The sequence below is a fragment of the Gobius niger genome (assembly GCF_951799975.1).
Source record: "Gobius niger genome assembly, chromosome: 5".
In the NCBI taxonomy this organism is placed as follows: Eukaryota; Metazoa; Chordata; class Actinopteri; order Gobiiformes; family Gobiidae; genus Gobius; species Gobius niger.
The window spans coordinates 6,263,123-6,285,254 of record NC_136856.1 but is presented as its reverse complement, the minus strand read 5'-3'; the positions used below and the strand labels follow the sequence as shown (position 1 = coordinate 6,285,254).

Sequence of the window (22,132 nt, the reverse complement as noted above, 5' to 3'; positions counted from 1 at the left end):
TGCATGAATTACAAAAAAAATATCTCCAGAAATTAGCAACACTCTGGATAACTGGCCCTATGTCAAAAATCCTGAAATATCCCTTTAATATAGAAGCTGCAGTTACACATATGACCTGAGGTGGCAGTAGTGAGTATAAAATGGCTAACTTGCATCTAGCCCCTTTGACCAGCAGCCCACGCGTCACTAGCTGCCCTATGAACCTGGCCTCTGCTGAAGCGCACTTCAAAACTGGGCTTTTACCGACTTCTAGAAGCTCAAGCTGCCGCCGCCGGCTTTAGAGAGTGAAATCATGCTCCTTGTTCCGCAAAGACTGTCGTCGTCTTTCACATTACCCAAGCCAAAAGATGATCAAAATTAGGTTAGCGTCTATTTTTGCGGTGTTTTTCCACCAACTAAAGCGCTGTACATCAAAGAACCACTCATCCATTCACCAATGCACGAAGACATGGCACCAACAACAGCCAAAATCAACCAACAGCCTGGGAATACCAAAAGAAAACATGTTAATTTGAATATTTATTAGGCATTCTGTTTTATATTTGTTTTTTAAATGCCCTATAATAATCACATGCTAAACATAAAAGAGAAAAAATCAGGTCCAAATGTTGAGCAGTCAAATAATATGTTTGAACTTTTAAAGTATCGGCGCGAGCCCGATGAGGATTATCGATAAGAGGAGTAATGTCGATAAACCCTTAACGATACCTATCCCTACAAACCGACCGCATTCATCTATGGCTCAAGTGATTTCATCAGACCAACACCAAGCACATCATTCTGAATGTCGTCTGTCTTTATGGGACAGTCATGTGACCTTAGTTCATATGTGCTGAGAGAGAAGAGTTTTTGTTTCGTGTGGATAAGTCCAGCCGTTGCAGAGATACTAAGCATAAACCAAGTCCGGTTACCGTAGTTACCACAATAGGATCCTCAGCTGCACAGACTTTTAAACTATTGGCCGTTTACAGTGTTGTGACGTCACGTGAATGCCACCTTTTAGAAAATAATGCTAAAGTGGAGAAAAATTGCAGAAGAAGTGTACCTTTTGTGATATACCGTGGCTTCTAATATCACGATAACGATACTTTGTGCAGCTTTAAACCTAAGCTAGGTCATATTTAATTCAAAAAACGCAATAAACAGATCATAGCTCGACTGAAGTGATGGTTTGGTACAAAAAAAAGTCTTACAGCTCTTGATTGTCATTCCACATATTTAATCAGTATTGTACAAATTTACAGGCGGCTCGAGCTTTTCGGAGCAGAAGTGACCTCATATTAGTGTATTACTAATAATCAGCAAAATATCAATTTACTTGGAGATTATGTAAAGTTTGGGTTTACAAATCTGGGCATAGGTTCATTTAAAGTGGAAATATCCTGCAAAATTAACCGTGTAGCGTGTTCACAAACAACAGAGGAAGTGACTGGCTCATACATTTAAGACTATTGTCACGACACATTTATTTGCCTTTCTCAAAGGTAATACTTTATTTTATACCCAAAGTAAGTTGAATCTCATTGGATTTCATGTTTGTTTATAGTTTCTGTGGCATTATAAGGTCTTTGGTGAGACCCAAACTCGGCTTGAAACTAAAGTGTTCTAGCATGTTTTCATTGAAGCCGGGTGTACACTGTGCGATTTATTTGAGGGACATTGCAAAACAAATGTGTTGCACAGACCAGAGATACTGTAGCTACAAGCTCATTTTCATCTGTCGTCCCTGAGCAGAGACAAAGTGACAGCAGGTTTATGCAGTGACCAATGGGCAATCCATTCACAATATAAAATACAGATAAAGCACCGGCAAAAGGATCACCTCAACAAACATTCATTCAAATGCAATATTTACAGTATATACACTTGCAAGTATTTACCGTTTTATAAAATTATTTATCACAGGTCGTAGGTCGTACAATGACACAGGGACAAAGATTTAAAATAGAACCGTCGTACAACCAAAGACGAGCAGCGACCGACAGACATAATGATACAGAGGCCGTTCTCAGTATGTTTCCACTGAAATAAACCCACTAGCATGTGGCGCTCGCCTCAGCTAAACACACGCCTTCTGGAGCCTGAACCTGCTACCATTCTCTCTTTGAACCATCGCACTGTGGAGACGATGGCAGCTCACCATTTTACAATCCCACACAAACACACAAACTAAAGTGGCACAGTGTACTGCACACTAACCATTAAAAGTTGGTTTGTCAATGTTCATTTTGATGCTGAGCCACACTTTTAAAGTTATAGTTTGAAAGTCTAAATGGTTTACAAATTGTATAAAATGTGCAAAGTCGACCACATGGTTTTGCATTTAGATGCAGAGTAAGTTATAATATATATATATTATTTTGTAAAGTCGCTCCCTTACAGATCTCAGCAGCTAATCAGAGTCTCGTATCCTCCTGCGTTGTCCAAAGACGAGCTTCTCCTTTGAACCAGCCCTTCAGATCCAATCGGGGGAGGAGCTTGAGCTTCTGTTTCTGCTATCCTCATTCTGCAAACTAAGAAGGGCTTTCTGGTTAAAGAGGGGAGGAATTTGATTGTAGAACTTTCAAATGTCACTCCATCTCTCCTCACTTTGCAGACTTAGACTATCACTTTAATGGGATTGATAAATTAACTTCTTTTTTGTGACTTTTGGAAGTTTATGCTTATTTAAATGACTTTATTCAGGGTAAAGTATTGCTGTTTACTAATATAAATAGCTTTAGATTATACATACAGTACATATCGTATCGGCCCATATGTATCGTGATACATATTGTTCATCGCGATAGAAGCGTATCCTCCCAGCCCTACTTAGCAGTGGCCCAATATAAATACATGATAAATCCTCCATATTCTTAACTCTCTCTGTAAAAGTAATGTCAGACTATTTCCTATCGAGACCAGTCTCTCACTCCTCACTATCTCCTCTTTATATTGGCATTTCTAAAGTTAAGAATGCAGAATATCAGTACTGCAAAAGTGAAAGTAACGGTCTTACAGTTCTGCAGGGTACGTCCACTTTAGATCTTCAAAATCATGTCTCCAGTTCATCAAAAAATGGAATAAAATGCAGCAGCTGTGGCAATAATATGGTAAAATGTAAAGTTACGGCTGATGCACAGAAGTCTGCGGCCCCCTGGTGGACTGTAAAGGTACTGGGGCCATGAAACTGTATTCATTATTTATTTGCCTGAAGATTCAGACGTTTGTTTTTTATTTGAGGCTGATGTAGAAAATGAAAACCATAAACTTGAAGATTAATTTGAACCAGCACGATTTTCCGTCCGAAACTGTATTGATTGAGTTTGATGTCATTATTTCCTTTTGGTCTTTGGTATTTGTACATTTTAACGTTCGTAAAGCCTCACAGACTTAAAAATATATATATATACATATTATCACCACTCCACAAACTGAATGCCAATTAGTTAAGCTTAAACAATCATATTTTTTTCATAACGTTTATGCCTTTTTTTTTTAAATCACTGATTGCACTCTTTTGATTTTCTCACATCTGCTTTTCAATGTAATTTTATGTAAATACAAAGAATGTAACTTTTCAGTCACAAAAATAAAATTATGTTACAACACTTTTTTTATGTTTGTATTTCTAATTTTATTAGTATGCCCAAGTGGTTTTCCCTTTGTGGCAGAGTGGTTAGCCTGTGCTGCTGCAGTGCGACACTGGTCCGGTGGTAAAAATAGCCGTGTCTATAGGCTGATATTGGAGCTTTGAACAGAATCTGGAAGCCCATTGTCCACCACCGCAGCAGGACCAGGCGAAAGAAAAAACGTTCTTCAGTTAAAAGTGGATTCTTTTCACAGGAAACATTTCTTTGAAGATGTATCGACTGAAAAACTTCCAAACATGACATGAGTTTGCAAAGAGATGTTTTACATTATGCACAGTCAGTCCCTGTTTGGATTACAGTTTATGATTTGAACGTGATGATGGGCCAATCTTTTTTTGCTCTACAAACCTGTTTACTTTGTGCATGTCGGTGTCCCCGAGCTCAAAACTACAAATATATCCCCTGCATATTAGGTTTTAAAGTTTCATCATGAATTACCAGTGAAAGAGAAAGAGAAACCTTAACTTTAGAAGCAAATGTTAAAGTCAGTGTAGCTGTTGTTATACAAACTATAAAAGAGGAGTACATTTGAAATAGTTCAGTGTTTCTGCGGGGCATTAAAATCAAGGCCATAAACTATTTAGACTGCATACATTTGTCAAAATGGCTGCAATTCTGGCTGAAATGTTTGTTTCCCGTTGTGTTCAATTTGGTTTTGAATATCAACATTTCCCCACATTCCCATGTTTTAGTGAATGTTTACAAATCTTCCGAGATAATATATGCAGTTTTTTTTATTTTTTTTTATTTGTGGCATTAAAAACAGTGTCCAGGACCTAGAGGCGTGTAGGTCGGACCACAGCTGACGCTTCTCACCCTGGACATGGACTGTTCACCCTCACCCCTCAGGCAGGAGTCAGACCTGAAGCTCCCATCACAAGAACTGCTTTTTTCAGTCTCATGAACACTAACAAACACAAAATGACTGCATCAGACTCATGACTGTAATTACATGTTCCAGACATTTGCACTGCTCTAGTGCAGTATGTACACACGTATGTACACACGTATGTACGCACTCATATCAGCTGCTAATGCACCTGCACATAATATGTGCAGGTGCGAGTGTATATTATACACTCGCGCTATTGTTCTGTGTTAAATTGTTTTAAATCATATTTTAATTTACAGTATTTTACGCATGCCCTTATAGTCTTACAGATTTAAAGTTTTTGTAGTTTATTATGTATTTCAACCAAGTTTCATGTTGCACAATTGTACCAAAGAAAATTCCTTTTTTATTGAACCTATTCACTGACAATGGCAATAAAATCTGATTCAGATTAAAATGGCATTAAAAACACATTAAATTTGACTTTCTGACAGCTGTAGAAACCCTGTAGTTATGTCCAAACCTATTGTTAACTTTCTAAACCCATTTGTAACATCCCAGTTCTGCAGGGATAAGATTATTTCACAGCTTTCAGGAAGTATCACTGTCCAACTAATGCAAACAAAAACTAGCAGTGAGTTCACCATCGATTAAAAGGTTTTAGAAAATGTCTTCATTCGCAAACGTCTGCCTTTACACATTTTATTCCTGTACATGGAGAAAAGTCAGGTATGGGCTGTTTGCCTCCCACTAGCGGCTGGACTGGTCGCTGCTGCCCGCTCAGTGCGCGCTTGAGGCGGATCTAACACGGACCGCTGCTGCTGCTGTCCCGCAGGAAACCTCTTTATGGCGCTCTCCTAATTGGTTTGATTAAAACTCTGAATAAATTACCCATTCGAGAAGCTTTGAAGCTTTTCAATAGCCACCGCCGACAACAAAAGAGAACAATACAGAGCGAACCGCTGGGGCCCAGACTTACTGGAGCCAGGAGCCACTTGTGAGACGCTCCTGAGACGCTGTGCCGCCTCCGTAAGTAGTCCGACTCACCTCAACTACAGAAAAATATAGCTAATTTGAGAATATTTAAGATTTTAGATCAATATGTCAATTATTCGTGAATACTCTTTAACGCTTTATGCATATTATTAACTTGTTAGTAGCGTTTAAAGGTAAAACCCCGAGGTTAAGTTGCGTCTCGGTCGCGTTACGTACTAGTAGCGTCCCAAACATTACACTAAAATAGATGGTTATAAATATCTAATTGATGCCATGTTTAACCTGATTAGATTGTGGAAACGTGCTATATTGGTCACTTCGCCAGTGAACGTTAAATGACTAAACAATTGTAGAAAACAGGGAGGGACTAGTTTGTGTGCGCCGTCGCTGCGGAGTGATACGAACCTCGCTTTCCCCAGTCTGCTTGTCTCAGGAGCAGGGATAACATGGCATTTGAGCGACGCAGGGAAAAGAGAGGAAAATCCACACAAAACTGAGACATAACGAGGTGGAATAAACCCGTAGATGACCCATTTTCCCCGTGACTCTTTGTCACTGAAAAGGTATGTGCTTGTAATGTTTTAGAAAGCTAAAAAGACCAATGTTGCGTGGCCAAACATCTGCGCTGGGGGGACACAGGGCTGGGCTAATGCTAGTTAGCATAAGTTAGCGCAAGTTGGGAGAAGTTTTAAAAGTTTACGGGAAATGACTCGTCTGATCTTCAGATGAAGCTGCTGGAGAAGGAAATGACAGTGAATGAGCTCTATTCCAAAAAGTGTAAATGTTGCAAGTGTAAACGATGAGTTATATTTTAATCTGAAGGTGAAAGTGTCGAGATTTGTAAATGTTAGGGACTTGGCTAAAGCTAGTTAGCATTAGCAGCTTCTCCAGCAAAGTTTTGCTGAGATGCTGATGACACTGTTACGGAACATTCTCTAAACACAGACGGGCTCTCATCACTTTTTCTCATGCATGTTTATTACTTTTATTGACTGTTATAGAAACGTTTGGTGACTGGAGTCGCGTGTCCTCCGCTGTTTGTGTCTTTACATGCTTCATATAAAAACCCTCTAACTCAAATAATGTATAGAAAATAGAAACAAAAAGACTTCTAAGAGCATGACAAACAACAAACAACATACTGTTCCTGTGCTGCTGTTTAGTGTTTAGTAAAGGCAAATAAATGGATAACAAAAAAAAGTATCTGTGACACAATATTTGCCTTTAGAATTGCTTAAAATATTAAAGATAATTAAAGCATTTGACTCTTGAATAAAAAAAATTGAATGTATTTATATTTTTTGAGCTGGGGGCAAAATATCTAATAAATTATACAACAACCGGGTTTTACTCATTAAGAAGCATTGAAGTAATTAAATGAACAGATATTAACTGCTAAATGTCATTAAATAGCATTAATTTGAATTGAAGCGGGCATTAAATCTAAATGTCATGGAAAATGACTTTTCTCAACACTTTTACTCTAGAAGCTCATTTAAATGCAGAATTCAATTGCAGTTACTTACAGCTATTTTGATTTTGAATATTGAAATTTCCCTGAATTCCTCTGGTTAGTTGAATGTTTACAAATGAGAAAGAAATGCAAGATGCACACAGATGACATTTTAGGCATTAAATTGAAAAGCATTACATTAGATTGCTGGTGTTTTTTTTTTTTCTGATTTTGATTAGCCGCATTAGTTTTATTCTCTTCCATCTTCATGGTTTAAATGAGTGACTTGATCTGACTCTGACTGTCTCCGTGATTCATAAAGCAGGTGATGATTTCGAAACAGCGTCACGTCAAACCGAGACTCTGACTAATATGAACGCACGGAAGATTTTAAAATGACATTGCGTCATAATGTAAAGTCGTCAGGCATCTTTTTGTAACTTTACTTTGCCTTGTGTCTACTTGCATTGTGTCTTGGAAAGGTGAGAGAGTGTGAAAGGAAGACTGGGCCGACTCTCAGACTGTTTGAAGTGGCCGTGGACAGCTGCAAGCTCTGACGCGGATCAGGCAGGGATGGAGTGAGCAGGAAGTGTGTGTTTGCTCACTTCCTGTTCCTCCGGGGGTCAGACAGCTGCAGGACACATCTGTGAGCGGCTCCTTTTGTTCAGACTTTTTTTTCCTTCTCAAAACTGTTCGCTGAGGTTCTCTTTTCTGTTGCCGTGGTTTAGAGGAGTGAATTCTTTAGAAGCGTCTGCACACAAACCTGTCAAAGCCCTAAACCCCCTGATGTGCGACTGATAGGTGAGCATTATCTGCAGATTGGCAGCGACTCGCCTCAGTGACTGTCCCAGGACAGCTGTGGCTACAGCACGAACCAACCTCTCCCCATAATCACACTTGGACAAAGTGGGTAAAGTGCCGCCCAAACAGGCTGCGATAAGTGCTGCCAACTTGAGCTGCACGATTTTTCTGACAGTGAGAAATAGTGATTTGATTTTAATATTTTTACACAGCAGATGTAAGCATTGAGCTGCATATAAACTTCTAAAGCTGCTGTTAACAAGACAGGAAGAGGTTTGTTATTTTTACTCAGTTTGGATGATTAAGATTTGAATCGATTTTATTAGAAATGAACTTTAAAAAGTCTCCTGATCTTTCATATGGAGAAAACTGCTCAGAGTCCTACCCATTAATATTTCATAATGTAGGTACAATTTAGTACCATTAACATAACCCTTTATTTAGAAATGGTTATTTCTGCTTTAAATATTCCTCGTCTGCTCTCAAAAGTAAAACTTCTTAATAAACCACGGAGTTTTCAAAAGTGTTTTAGTTTTCTCGTCTTCATGCCTCTGCTGTGATTGACAACCGTCTCCATGGAGACTCAAGGGAAAGGGGCGGAGTTAAATAGTCCGCTCAGAGCAGAGTGAGAGAAAGGCACAGGAGCAGACTGGAGGAAAGTGGGAAAGAAAAGTCCAGCGTGTCCTCTTAAAACACAACAGACGATGAAGCAGCAGATCGTCAGAAAGTCTCTGCTTCTCCGCTGGTGTCATTTCACTGCGGAGCGTTGGGAGGACATGGAGGCGGACTCGATTTTGCGATTTAGCCATTTTCTAAATTGTCTGTTTTTAAAAGCATGAATTAATTGAATTAATTTATCGCCCTACAAAAGGGGCATTGTATGGGGTTGTCCCAAAAACATCCTTGGTTTCAGTCTCCTAAAGGAACAGGCCTGTCTTTCTCTCTTTCTTTCCACTTGTTTTATGAAAATCCATGTCTAAAGCTGGCTGTTACATTCGACCTTGTTTGGACCTCAACCCGCTCTGTGATCAAAGGACAATTCTGTCACTCGGAGTGGGCCTGGGACCAATATTTGGGTCTTTTCAATATTGGCCGATATCTCCAGAAAGGGCTGTTAGAGCTCTGAAATGAGCCCTCACGGGAGCAGAGAAGTATGGTGGTGAAGTTTGTTCACATATTTTATATATTTGATCTTGTAGCCTTTTGCATATATATAATTTCAGAGCCATAAGAGATAGGGTCTTGATGTTTTTTGTAAGGAGGCACCGATCAGAGGCCACTTTGGACGGCTAGATCGTAAAATGTCGGCCATTCACAAGAATTACAGGTCATTTAAAATATATACATAATGAGCGTAGCTTATTATCAATAACAATCTACATTTAGTAGGGACGAACCAATACCACTTTTTCTAAAAACCGACATGATACGAGTACTTTGATTTAAGTACTTGCCAATACCGATATGAGTACAAGGCATTTTTTTTGTAGTGAATAGACGGTTTATAAACTGACTTTTTCACAGCAGATTGGTTAGTAATTAGTGAATTTACTCATTTATATTTCCTTGAGTAAGTAGTCTACACTTAAAGAGAAGTTATATCAGAATTCAACAGATGCCATTTTTTTGTTCATTCAATATATTTTAACATTTTTATGTCTCTGTCCAACATAGACAGAACAGCTCATGTCCTAAAGCTCCTCAATGCTTGTGCTTTATTCGTTTATGTATTTTTATTTAACAATAGTATTGAGATGTTACTTATTTCTGCAGATAAATGGTCTCTTTTCTCCTTTACTTCAGCTCCGTGTGGATTTTCTCGTGTGTTTATAGTAACTTATCCAGTAGCTTCAGCATTTTCATTGTTTTGCTGCAGCTCATTTTGGCTCAATATAAACATTCTGTATCTCTTTAATTTGGATTTTCTCAGTACTTTTTAGTCACTGGGTTAGTATTACAGATGAATAAGCCCCTGGGCATAAAGCGTATGAATCGCCAGAACTGTTAGCCACAAGTTAGCGGCTAGCTAGCAACATTAGCCTGTATCTTGTAAACACGGCTCCACGACTCCACGCTGCAGCACTAACAACATTTAGCTCTGGTTAAATCCAGCACAGACTCTGATTTAGGGTGTGTCGTCTGTAATACAGTCAGCTCTATGTGGAATATTGGATTTACACTAGGGATGCACCGATACCGATACCAGTATCGGGTATCGGGCCGATACCACATGCTTGTACTCGTACTCATTCATGAGGTCCCGATACCAGGAACCGATACCATTTGACGTGCGGTCAGGCAGCGCACCTACTAGGCGCACCTCTCAGCTGAGGAGAGAAAATAGCAACAAACTGGAGAATTCTTTAGTGGAAATACAATATTCCACATAGAGCTGACTTTATTACAGACTGCGCTCTCTAAACCAGAGTCTGTGCTGGATTTAGCCAGAGCTTAATGTTGTTAGTGCTGCAGCGTCTGCAGTGTTTACACGATACAGGCTAACGTTGCTAACTCACGGCTAGCGCAGTTTTGGCCATTCTGACGCCGTTTTATGACCAGGGGTTTATTCATCTGAAAAACTAACCCAGCGACTAAAAAGTCCTCAGAAAATCCAACGTAAAGACATCCAGCATGTCCATATAGAGCGAAAATGAGCTGCAGCAGAACAATGAAAACGCTGTAGCTTCTCGCTAAGTTGCTACAAAACACACGAGAAAATCCACACGGAGCTGAAGTAAAGACGAAAAGAGACCATTTAAAATACTATTGTTACATAAAAACACATAAATGAATAAAGCACAGGCATTGGGAGCTTTTGGACATGGGCTTTTCTGTCTATGATGGACAGTGCAATAAAAATTAAAAATTTTATTGAATGAAAATAAAAATAAATGGCATCAGCACAATTCTAATATAACAGCTCTTAAATGTGTAGCCTACTTGTAATGTAAATGAGTAAATTTACTAATTACAAACCAATCTGCTGTGAAAAAAGTAAGAATGTTGAAAAAAATGCCTTGTACTCGTATCGGTATTCGGTATCGGCGAGTACTTAAATCCAAGTACTCGTACTCGTATCGGTTTTAGAAAAAGTGGTATCGGTGCATCCCTAATTTACACTAAACAATTCTCCAGTTTGTTATTTTTTTCTGTCCTCAGTGGAGCTTGGTCCTGTAGGAGCGCCGGCCACACCTCAAATTGGTGTCGGTTTCTGGTATCGGGACCTCATTAATGAGTACGAGTATGAGTACAAGCATGTGGTCTCGTCCCGATACCCGATACTGGTATCGGTGCATCCCTAACATTTAGACCGAGCGTTACACGAGTGGGTTCAGAAATATGGCTATTCCTAATGAAAGAATGACGTGAGGAAAATGCAACAGCAGCTCAAATCCAAACATAAAGTTGTGCACGTGGAGACGATGGAGAGCGGCAAAGGTCACACAGACATACTCATCTGTACTGTAACTCAGACAGAAGGTTGGCTGTTCAGATCTGACCGCATCAGCTGCAGCGAGGGTTGGGCTGTAGGAGGCCCTGCCGCACTTTAACGTGGCTTCAGCTGTAAAATAGTTATAAGGCTAAGTCTCTCGCCGCTGAAATGTTACGGAAGAACAAATCAACAGCACCAAAGTCATCAAAGGTCAGTCTCGAGCGATTCAACACGGACCCAGCTCTGCCACGCTCAGAGCGGCTCCAACACCGGTAACTAAGCCGAGGTGTCCGCGCAGACTGACCAAGGGAATCGCCTCTAAACCCGGCCACTCTCTGAGCGGCTCATCTACGCAGACTGACCGAGGGAAGCGCCTCTAAACCCGGCCACTCTCTGAGCGGCTCATCTACGCAGACTGACCGAGGGAAGTGTCTCTAAACCCAGCCACTCTCTGAGCGGCTCATCTGCGCAGACTGACCGAGGGAATCGCCTCAAAACCCAGCCACTCTCTGAGCGGCTCATCTGCGCAGACTGACCGAGGGAATCGCCTCAAAACCCAGCCACTCTCTGAGCGGCTCATCTGCGCAGACTGACCGAGGGAAGTGCCTCTAAACCCGGCCACTCTCTGAGCGGCTCATCTGCGCAGACTGACCGAGGGAATCGCCTCTAAACCCGGCCACTCTCTGAGCGGCTCATCTGCGCAGACTGACCGAGGGAACCGCCTCTAAACCCGGCCACTGTCTGAGCGGCTCATCTGCGCAGACTGACCGAGGGAAGTGCCTCTAAACCCGGCCACTCTCTGAGCGGCTCATCTGCGCAGACTGACCGAGGGAACCGCCTCTAAACCCGGCCACTGTCTGAGCGGCTCATCTGCGCAGACTGACCGAGGGAAACGCCTCTAAACCCGGCCACTCTCTGAGCGGCTCATCTACGCAGACTGACCGAGGGAAGTGCCTCTAAACCCGGCCACTCTCTGAGCGGCTCATCTGCGCAGACTGACCGAGGGAAGTGCCTCTAAACCCGGCCACTCTCTGAGCGGCTCATCTGCGCAGACTGACCGAGGGAAGTGCCTCTAAACCCGGCCACTCTCTGAGCGGCTCATCTGCGCAGACTGACCGAGGGAAGTGCCTCTAAACCCGGCCACTCTCTGAGCGGCTCATCTGCGCAGACTGACCGAGGGAAGTGCCTCTAAACCCGGCCACTCTCTGAGCGGCTCATATGCGCAGACTGACCGAGGGAAGTGCCTCTAAACCCTGCGACTTTTCCAGGAACAGCTGCTGTGAGACAGCGCATCAGTCTGACTGAACACGCACACGTTTAAAGAATATCCTAATCAAAAGTATTAGCTGCTGAGTTCTTAACACACTTTTATAAAAGTAAATGTACCTGTAGTTCGCCGTTTTCTTGGACAATGTGTCGAAGCACGAAGAGAAAAGCCTTTCATTTCCAGCGTGATGATGGCGCTTCAACTGCGCTTTGTAAAATGGGCCTTTTGATACAGATATTGACCTTTTTTATATATTTGCGGCTGTCTCAAAAACACTTTGTTAGTCACAGACGTAGGTCACATGTTGTATTTAATATATTTTTCTATATTCTCGCCATATTTTCTGCTTTTGGGCAATGGAAATAATTTTTAGCGGCCATTTGCTTTTCAAACCGGCCAAAAGCCGACTACAGCCGTTTAATGGAAACCCTGGCACCGATTTGATACTAGTATCGGATATTGGAGCTGATACTGGAAAAAATACGTTATCGGGTACTGGCTACAAATATCCGATACTGAACCGAAGCCAGTTTTGGCTCTACCCGCTTTATAAACACAGCTTTATCCAAATAAATCTAAGTGACTATGGACATGCTGTGTCATTTTGAAAGGAAGAACCTAGAGAATCCAATTGCTGAATTAGTCTTAACCTCAACAAATGTATTTGTGATCGTCATGCAAAATGCTAGCAACAGCATGCTAGAGCTAGCAGCAATAGGCTTGTGCTAACGGCAGCTAATGAAGACTGGGACTATGATAGAAATACCTTGTGGCCTAATAAAATAAAATCGTCCACTGCTGGAGCCAAGTGTTTGTATTTTAGTTTATGAAAAGCTGTTAAAGAATAGCTGATATAAGATATTTGTAATACACGAGTTGTAATGATCAGATTTCATGGCGCATTGACTTGCCTGGTGTACAAAATGCACGGTATAAATAAACATGCACATGTGAGCTGTTAATGTAAAAAACCTGTCCCAATAATAGTGACAAAAATCCAGTGATCCTTTAATTAATAGGTATAATGGATCTGTAACATCATACCAAATATGAATATACAGCGCCCCCTGCTTCACAGTTCAACACTGACGGTGCATACAGTTCAACACTGACGGTGCATACCGGCTTCTGCCTTAGAAAACCCCACATTGGTTGACCTCTTTTAGATGTTTTTATATATTTCAATGACTGAAACCTTTTAGCATAATAATAAATGTTTAACTATAGGCTCTTTGAATGATTACAAAACAAACATCAAATAAAATTACTTCAAATATAAGCCTATATTTCGGATATCGGCTACCTTCGTATCGGTATCAGACACCAAAAATCCATATTGGTTGAGCCATCGGCGCGAGACACATGTTTTTTGCTATCGCTGAGAATAGTTTGCAGTTCGGACTACATGAGACACACCTGGAGTTTGTTGCAAATTGTTCAGAGTTCTGCTGCCGGACTTTTACAGGTGTCCTTCGAAGGCTCATATCACTCCAGTCTTGTCAGCTCTCCATTGGCTCCCAGTCAAATTCAGGATTGATTTGAAGATTTTAGTGCTGACTTTCAGAGCCTCAAACGGTCAGGCCCCACAGTAGATCCTGGACCTGTTGAGCCCGTACTCTTCTGGCCGCACTCTGCGGTCCTCTGGCCAGAACCTGCTTGTGGTCCCTAAGACCCGAGGGGACCTGTCTTTTCAGTCTGTTGCCCCCAGACTGTGGAAAGTCCTGCCTCTGCGTCTAGCAGACTCGGTGACTCTTTTAAAAAATATCTGAATACGTGTTTATTTAAGAAGGCTTTTGGTCGATGGGTTTTTACAAGTGTCACTTTGATTTAACGTATGTACATTTTTATGTTGTTTAACCTTTCTCTTATATAGCACTTTGTGATTTTATCTGTGAAAAGCGCTTTATAAATATCACTTACTTGCTTTTAGCGACAAATATGATTATTTTGCAGTGACTTCTGATTGACAGCAGCCATAGAAAGTGACACTTGATCATTCTGTTTGCATAACATGTCTCTCACTCAAACAACGGAGGCACAAGGCAGGAAAAAAAAAGACCCCTGCCTTTTGTGGTTTGGTAGCTGCAGCAGCTGATGTGATAAAGGTTAATCCTGCAGTTGTAATAACAATAATAATGTTAATGCCATACACTTGTAATGCCCTTTACAATTCTGTATTACCAGTAGCTAACCCATGATTCTTCCTCCGTCTGCCACAGAACCATGTTGGCCTGATATCGGTTCGTTGCGGGACAGTGTTTTCCTGGAGCCTCCTTCAGCCTAGTGTCCCTCCGGGGCTGCCCCAGACACGGGAGGCTCTTCCTGGGCAGCTGCGTCCTGCTGCCCCCCTCCTGCTGCTCCTGCTCCAGCGCGGCTTCCTGTCCTTGGACCCGCCACTGCCACGCCTCTCCTCCGCCGACAGCGCTGGACTTTCTACACACGACTGGACAGAGGACATTTACTATTCCTTTTTGTACATGTTAACCTCAACTTTCCTGGACTTTTTCATCACATTGGACCTCTTTAAGCTTTTGCCAACTATTTTAGGACATTTAGAACTGTCCTTTTGGCCTTTGCAATACTTAATAAAAATTTCTCTTCATAAATATAGATGCATGAAGGTTTAAGTAGCACAAGGACGAGTACAGGGATCAAGCCAGGACTTTTCCAAAAGCGACCCTAAGGGAGCACTCAAACCCGGACTAACCCTCTGAAACCCCAGACACCGCTCTGGTGGGACGCCATGACGTCGATGTCCAGCCTGTTCTCCTTCACGAGCCCCGCCGTGAAGCGCCTGCTCGGCTGGAAGCAGGGCGACGAGGAGGAGAAGTGGGCGGAGAAGGCGGTGGATGCGCTGGTGAAGAAGTTGAAGAAGAAGAAGGGTGCCATGGAGGACCTGGAGAAGGCCCTGAGCTGCCCGGGACAGCCCAGCAAGTGTGTGACCATCCCGCGCTCCCTGGATGGGCGGCTGCAGGTAAAACTCAGCAGGAGAATCCTAAATGTTTTGCAGTGTGGCTTTAAGATGTCTCGATCAAAGCTTCTGTCCCAGCCCTGAGTGATTGATGCTAGCTTTAGCAACGCTGCTGCTCAAGGCGGTATTTTGTGAGACGTCTAAAGGACAAAGCCTTTCAATAAATGTCCATATTCACATGGCATAGATTTAAAAAAGGTGTTACACACATTTCTGTTGGAAAATTCATGTTCCAAGCAGGGTCCCCATTAGCCGGTGGCCTGATTAGATTATTCTTCAAACTGGCCCGTGTTCAGTGTGACTGACGCGCTGCCTCACAGCGGCTCCTCCTGGGAGAGTGGCCGGGTTTAGGGTCTCTTCCCTCGGCCTCTGCAAATACTGTCCGTGGAGTTTCTCAGTGAGTGGAGCCGCTCAGCGTGCGGCAGAGCAGTTGTTTATTGCTCTGGGCTGACTTTTGATGAATTGAGCCCACGCTTCCCTCTGTCCCTCTGTAACATTTCAGCAGTGCGAGAATGAATCGCTTATTTTACACCTGAAGCCACATTACAGAAGGGCATCCTACAGCCCAACCGCTGTGCTGCTGTCAGAGCTGGATAAGGACAGCGATAGGCTTTACTTCCTGTCTGAGTTATTGTGCAGATGAGTGAGGTACGTCCATGTGACACCAGCTCCTCACAACTTTGTTTGGATTTGAAATGTTTGGCTGTGTTTGTGTCTCATGTTGAAGAACTTTCATTAGAAATAGCCAAGCGTTTTTAGACCCATTCACTCGTATTACAGTACTGCACGAGTACTTTAATATATACTTGTAGTAGGCGACATTGTTAAAGGGACTAGATGCAGGTTGGTCATGTTTATACTCACTACTGCCACCTCAGGTCTTATGCGTAACTGCAGCTTCTATATTAAGCTCGTGAATGACGGCACTTCAGAACCGAATGAACACCTTTTTCAGTGACAGTGCAGGATTTTAGAGGCAGTTGTGGTGAACAGGTCTGAGCTCATTCTACACATGAGGACATTACTGGAACATGTAGGGGGAGGAAAATACTTAATTTTAACATTTTTAAACACTGTATAGTCCCTTTAATATGACACAATATTCATTATTATGTTAATGGTCAGTATTTTACAACCTCGCCAGCCAAAGGGTCTGGGAAAATAAAATTCTAGTGGAACCTCTGGTTCCAAGACTGTTCAGATTAGTTTAGATCCATTTATCTTGCAATAGGGTATCTAATGGGGGTGTTGAAAAATATCGATCCACCGATATATTGCGATATTATGTAAGGCTGCAACTAACGATTATTTTTCTATCGATTAATCTATCGATTATTTTTTCGATTAATCGATTAATCTATCGATTATTTTTTCGATTAATCTATCGATTATTTTTCATGTTACCGATTATTTTTTCATTTAAAATGAAGAAAAAAACATTGATGTGTCCAAATGGCATGGCTTTTATATATTTATTTACTACTAGTCTATTTTCCCCACTTTTTAAAATAGTAAATGCCAATTGGGCCCATTCTCTCACTTCTGGCCCTGACCCACAGTTTGGGAACCGCTGATTTAAAACTAACTGAAACCTGCACCTGACGGTTATTTCAGTCTGACCGCTGAGAATTAGCCTGTGAGTCGCCCAACTCGTTATAGACTGTGCACATTCAGAGAACCACAGTTACTGTAAGTTACTGTGCTCGTGAGAACCATGTGGATTCAACTCCTCTTTGAGACAAAAAGGCCACGGACACGGCTTTACTCTCGTCTATCCATCAAACTACTGTCCTGATCTCCGCTAGACACAACAAGAAAAGAGTTTAAATGAGTGTGTGGCCGATGCCCCGAGTCCGCGCAGAGAAAACATGAGAGCAGCGCCCGGGACACGGGGACGGACAGACGGCCGAGCGGGGCACGAGCGGAGAAGTGGCCTACTCGCCTGTTGGGAGAGACGGGAAAGGCGGTCGGTCTCTCCTGCTCATTCACTTCAGCAGACTGCTCCGTTTTGGTTTCATATGCGGCAAAGTAGGCGGAGAGTGAGTGCGCGCTGTCAGAGCCTGTCCCCGTAATGTACGCGTTGATTAATCAGTGAAACAACACCGTAGTTTGACAGAGATACGGGGCCCTTGCAGCCGCGGGTGTTTTCGTTTCACATGTTCGTTCATAGCCGTTGTGCTGTAGCCTGGCTAACGCCAGACTAAAATCACAAGTGATGCTGCAGTTCGAAATGATTGGAGCGCACACAGCAGTCTGGCGTTAGCCAGGCTAGTTGTGCTGCTGTGATATGACATTTCCGCTCGACACAGTGTGTGTGCATACAATAACATTATTAGGCCGTTTCTGGAAATACTCCCACACTTTTGACGACTTTTGCCGTGCTTTTCCCCCCTCGGTCGCAGCTTTTGCATTACGCGCAGCCACGCTGGAAGTGAAATGTAAACAAGCGACGCGTCGACGCACAAAAACGGCGTCGACGTATTTACGTAATCGACGACGTCGACGACGTCGACGCGTCGTTGCAGCCTTAATATTATGTTGCACGATTGTCGTATCGATCCAAAAAGCGCCGTATCGATATTTAAACATTTATTTTTGGGGGAATATTCATTGCAGCGTCTCGCTTTGGTCCTGCACTTTTACGCCCGCCCGCTAGATGACAGCGCACCGCGCGTCCGCTTGAGTATCACAAGAATCTAGTGAGAGTTAGAGAAACTCAGGAAGACTTCTACCATGGAAAAGAAAGAGCTCTGAGTCGCTCTGGGGCTCTTTTTAAACTTCACATTTGGTCCCACTTGGACTTTTATAGCCAAGAAAGAGAGCTGGATTATTACGAGATCCACCAGCTGTGTGCAGATGTTGCGGAGCGTGTCACCGCTGCGTTCGGAGAGGATTTATCTTCGTAGCATGGATTTAGCTTTGTAGCTTTTTATTACTAAATACAGCAGCTCATGTTAAACTTGTGTCTCGTCACTGCACTACTACAACACAAGTTTAACATGAGCTGCTGTGTTTAGTTTCCCCTCAGCTTTGTTTGTGTAGCACTGCTAACACTAAAAGATTTAGTCACAGTGATGCCGTGTTGTCATTATGTCCCTGATCTACGAGTGACACCCGTTATGGAGTAGATGAGGTGCCACACAGTGATGGAGCTGGTCAGGATGCTCTCCATAGACCCTCTGTAGAAGAACCACACAGTGATAGAGCTGGTCAGGATGCTCTCTATAGTCCGTCTGTAGAAGATCCATACAGTGATAGAGCTGGTCAGGATGCTCTCTATAGTCCCTCTGTAGAAGAACCACACAGTGATGGAGCTGGTCAGGATGCTCTCTATAGTCCCTCTGTAGAAGACCCACACAGTGATGGAGCTGGTCAGGATGCTCTCTATAGTCCCTCTGTAGAAGAACCACACAGTGATGGAGCTGGTCAGGATGCTGTCTATAGTCCCTCTGTAGAAGATCCATACAGTGATAGAGCTGGTCAGGATGCTCTCTATAGTCCCTCTGTAGAAGAACCACACAGTGATGGAGCTGGTCAGGATGCTGTCTATAGTCCCTCTGTAGAAGATCCATACAGTGATAGACCTGGTCAGGATGCTCTCTATAGTCCCTCTGTAGAAGAACCACACAGTGATGGAGCTGGTCAGGATGCTGTCTATAGTCCCTCTGTCGAAGTTGGACATAATGGAGGCTGGGACTCTGGCTCTTCTCAACTTGCAAGTGAACTTGCGGAGAAAGTAGAGATGCTGGTTGATTTTCATGACCAGTGATGTAGTGTGCATTGTCCAGCAGAGGTTCTCTGTGGTCACCCAGCATCGGATTGGTGCGTCCTTATGCCGTTGGGACGATACAATCGCCATAATGTCACCTGTCATACTTATTTAGTTTAGTAGTTTTTATGCCATGGTCTGAGTGAATACTCGATTCTGATTGGCTGGAGGGTGTAGTAGGTTGGTTACACCTATAGTCCGGGGAGCGGTTAAAGCACATTCTGTATCACTCCTCTGTAGCTGTTTCCATTAGTAACGATAAACAATTGAGCTAGAACTAGCTTCAAATAAAGCAGATTAAAAAGGGAAATAACTCCTGTCCACAAAAAGTAAACAGGCTCCAATGAACAGTTTCAGTTCGTTGGACCATGGTATGTCCGGGATAATGCCCTCCGAGATGGCCATTATAAGAAATAACCAACGGCCGCTGGCTGCTCTGCTTTTTGGCCACAACACTAGAGGCTGCCATTGCTGTAGTACCTCCATATCACCGCTGTTGACCTATTGAGAAGCATTGGACTTTCGACTCGTTAAAAACAACTTTAGAGCCTGGTCCAATTTTTTGGGAACTATCTAGAGCTAGATATTCCTCCTGTGATAACGCTGGGTTAGTTACAATTAAGGGGACCAGGCTAGTTTTCGTAAGAAGAATTTTAGAAATCCCGTACTTAATGATGGTCGTACTGTTAGCATTGGAGCAGCGCGAGCTACACGTCACGCAAGGGCCGAGTCAACAGTGAAGATCCCGCCCTTATGCCCTTTTTAGGAACTGTAAATCAGCCATGATTTCCCCCATGAGCGTGGTCATTATGGTAAACGGGGAGGAGTGAGGAGAAGCTGTCCATTCATGTATACAGTCTATGGAAATAACTTGCGCCCTTGCATCGTCCATTTATTTCTGATAATGGACACCTCATATTTCCCTTACATATTTCGCAGAGGCTTCAAAATGAGTTCAAAATGTGCACAAAGTACAGGAGTAAGGGAGGGCATCTGACGCCAGGAACCAACCGTCTGCTGTGTGTTTGCAGGTTTCCCACAGGAAAGGCCTCCCTCACGTGATCTATTGCAGAGTGTGGCGTTGGCCGGACCTTCAGTCGCACCACGAGCTGAAGCCCCTGGAGCTGTGCGAGTTTCCATTCGGTTCCAAACAGAAGGAGGTCTGCATCAACCCGTACCACTACAAACGAGTGGAGAGCCCAGGTCAGTCCCTAACGCTTTAACCTGTTCCACTACAGACGAGTGGAGAGCCCAGGTCAGTCCCTAACACTTTAACCCGTCCCACTACAAATGAGTGGAGAGCCCAGGTCAGTCCCTAACACTTTAACCCGTATCACTACAAACGAGTGGAGAGTCCAGGTCAGTCCCTAACACTTTAACCCGTCCCACTACAAACAAGTGGAGAGCCCAGGTCAGTCCCTAACACTTTAACCCGTATCACTACAAACGAGTGGAGAGTCCAGGTCAGTCCCTAACGCTTTAACCTGTCCCACTACAAACGAGTGGAGAGTCCAGGTCAGTCCCTAACACTTTAACCCGTATCACTACAAACGAGTGGAGAGTCCAGGTCAGTCCCTAACGCTTTAACCTTTTCCACTACAAACGAGTGGAGAGCCCAGGTCAGTCCCTAACACTTTAACCCGTCCCACTACAAATGAGTGGAGAGCCCAGGCCAGTCCCTAACACTTTAACCCATCCCACTACAAACGAGTGGAGAGTCCAGGTCAGTCCCTAACACTTTAACCCGTCCCACTACAAACGAGTGGAGAGCCCAGGCCAGTCCCTAGCGCTTTAACCCGTTCCACTACAAACGAGTGGAGAGCCCAGGCCAGTCCCTAGCGCTTTAACCCGTTCCACTACAAACGAGTGGAGAGTCCAGGTCAGTCCCTAACACTTTAACCCGTCCCACTACAAACGAGTGGAGAGCCCAGGTCAGTCCCTAACACTTTAACCCGTCCCACTACAAACGAGTGGAGAGCCCAGGTCAGTCCCTAACACTTTAACCCGTCCCACTACAAACAAGTGGAGAGCCCAGGTCAGTCCCTAACACTTTAACCCGTATCACTACAAACGAGTGGAGAGTCCAGGTCAGTCCCTAACACTTTAACCCGTATCACTACAAACGAGTGGAGAGTCCAGGTCAGTCCCTAACGCTTTAACCTGTCCCACTACAAACGAGTGGAGAGCCCAGGTCAGTCCCTAGAGCTTTAACCCGTTCCACTACAAACGAGTCGAGAGCCCAGGCCAGTCCCTAACGCTTTAACCCGTATCACTACAAACGAGTGGAGAACCCAGGTCAGTCCCTAACACTTTAACCTGTATCACTATAAACGAGTGGAGAACCCAGGTCAGTCCCTAACACTTTAACCCGTATCACTACAAACGAGTGGAGAACCCAGGTCAGTCCCTAACACTTTAACCCGTTCCACTACAAACGAGTGGAGAGTCCAGGTCAGTCCCTAACACTTTAACCCGTCCCACTACAAACGAGTGGAGAGTCCAGGTCAGTCCCTAACACTTTAACCCGTTCCACTACAAACGAGTGGAGAGCCCAGGTCAGTCCCTAACACTTTAACCCGTTCCACTACAAACGAGTGGAGAGTCCAGGTCAGTCCCTAACACTTTAACCCGTTCCACTACAAACGAGTGGAGAGCCCCGGTCAGTCCCTAACACTTTAACCCGTATCACTACAAACTAGTGGAGAGCCCAGGTCAGTCCCTAACACTTTAACCCGTTCCACTACAAACGAGTGGAGAGTCCAGGTCAGTCCCTAACACTTTAACCCGTATCACTACAAACGAGTGGAGAGTCCAGGTCAGTCCCTAACACTTTAACCCGTCCCACTACAAACGAGTGGAGAGTCCAGGTCAGTCCCTAACACTTTAACCCGTCCCACTACAAACGAGTGGAGAGCCCAGGTCAGTCCCTAACACTTTAACCCGTTCCACTACAAACGAGTGGAGAGTCCAGGTCAGTC

The 22,132-nt window shown here is 43.5% G+C and overlaps 1 protein-coding gene across 2 annotated transcripts in view; it reads left to right on the top strand.

Moving 5' to 3' along the window:
- Positions 1–5,257: 5,257 nt before the first annotated feature.
- The window catches only part of smad5 (SMAD family member 5), a 31,922-nt gene continuing 15,047 nt past the window's right edge, over positions 5,258–22,132 (top strand). The window contains exons 1-3 of one of the 2 annotated variants that reach the window (XM_079556249.1): positions 5,258–5,493; positions 14,634–15,388; positions 20,186–20,357. In XM_079556249.1, the coding sequence (XP_079412375.1) occupies positions 15,158–15,388; positions 20,186–20,357 (403 nt within the window). In that variant the 5' untranslated portion in view covers positions 5,258–5,493; positions 14,634–15,157. Of the gene's footprint in view, positions 5,494–5,894; positions 6,024–14,633; positions 15,389–20,185; positions 20,358–22,132 lie in introns of those variants that run through there. The other variant, XM_079556248.1, reaches the window with a different exon arrangement.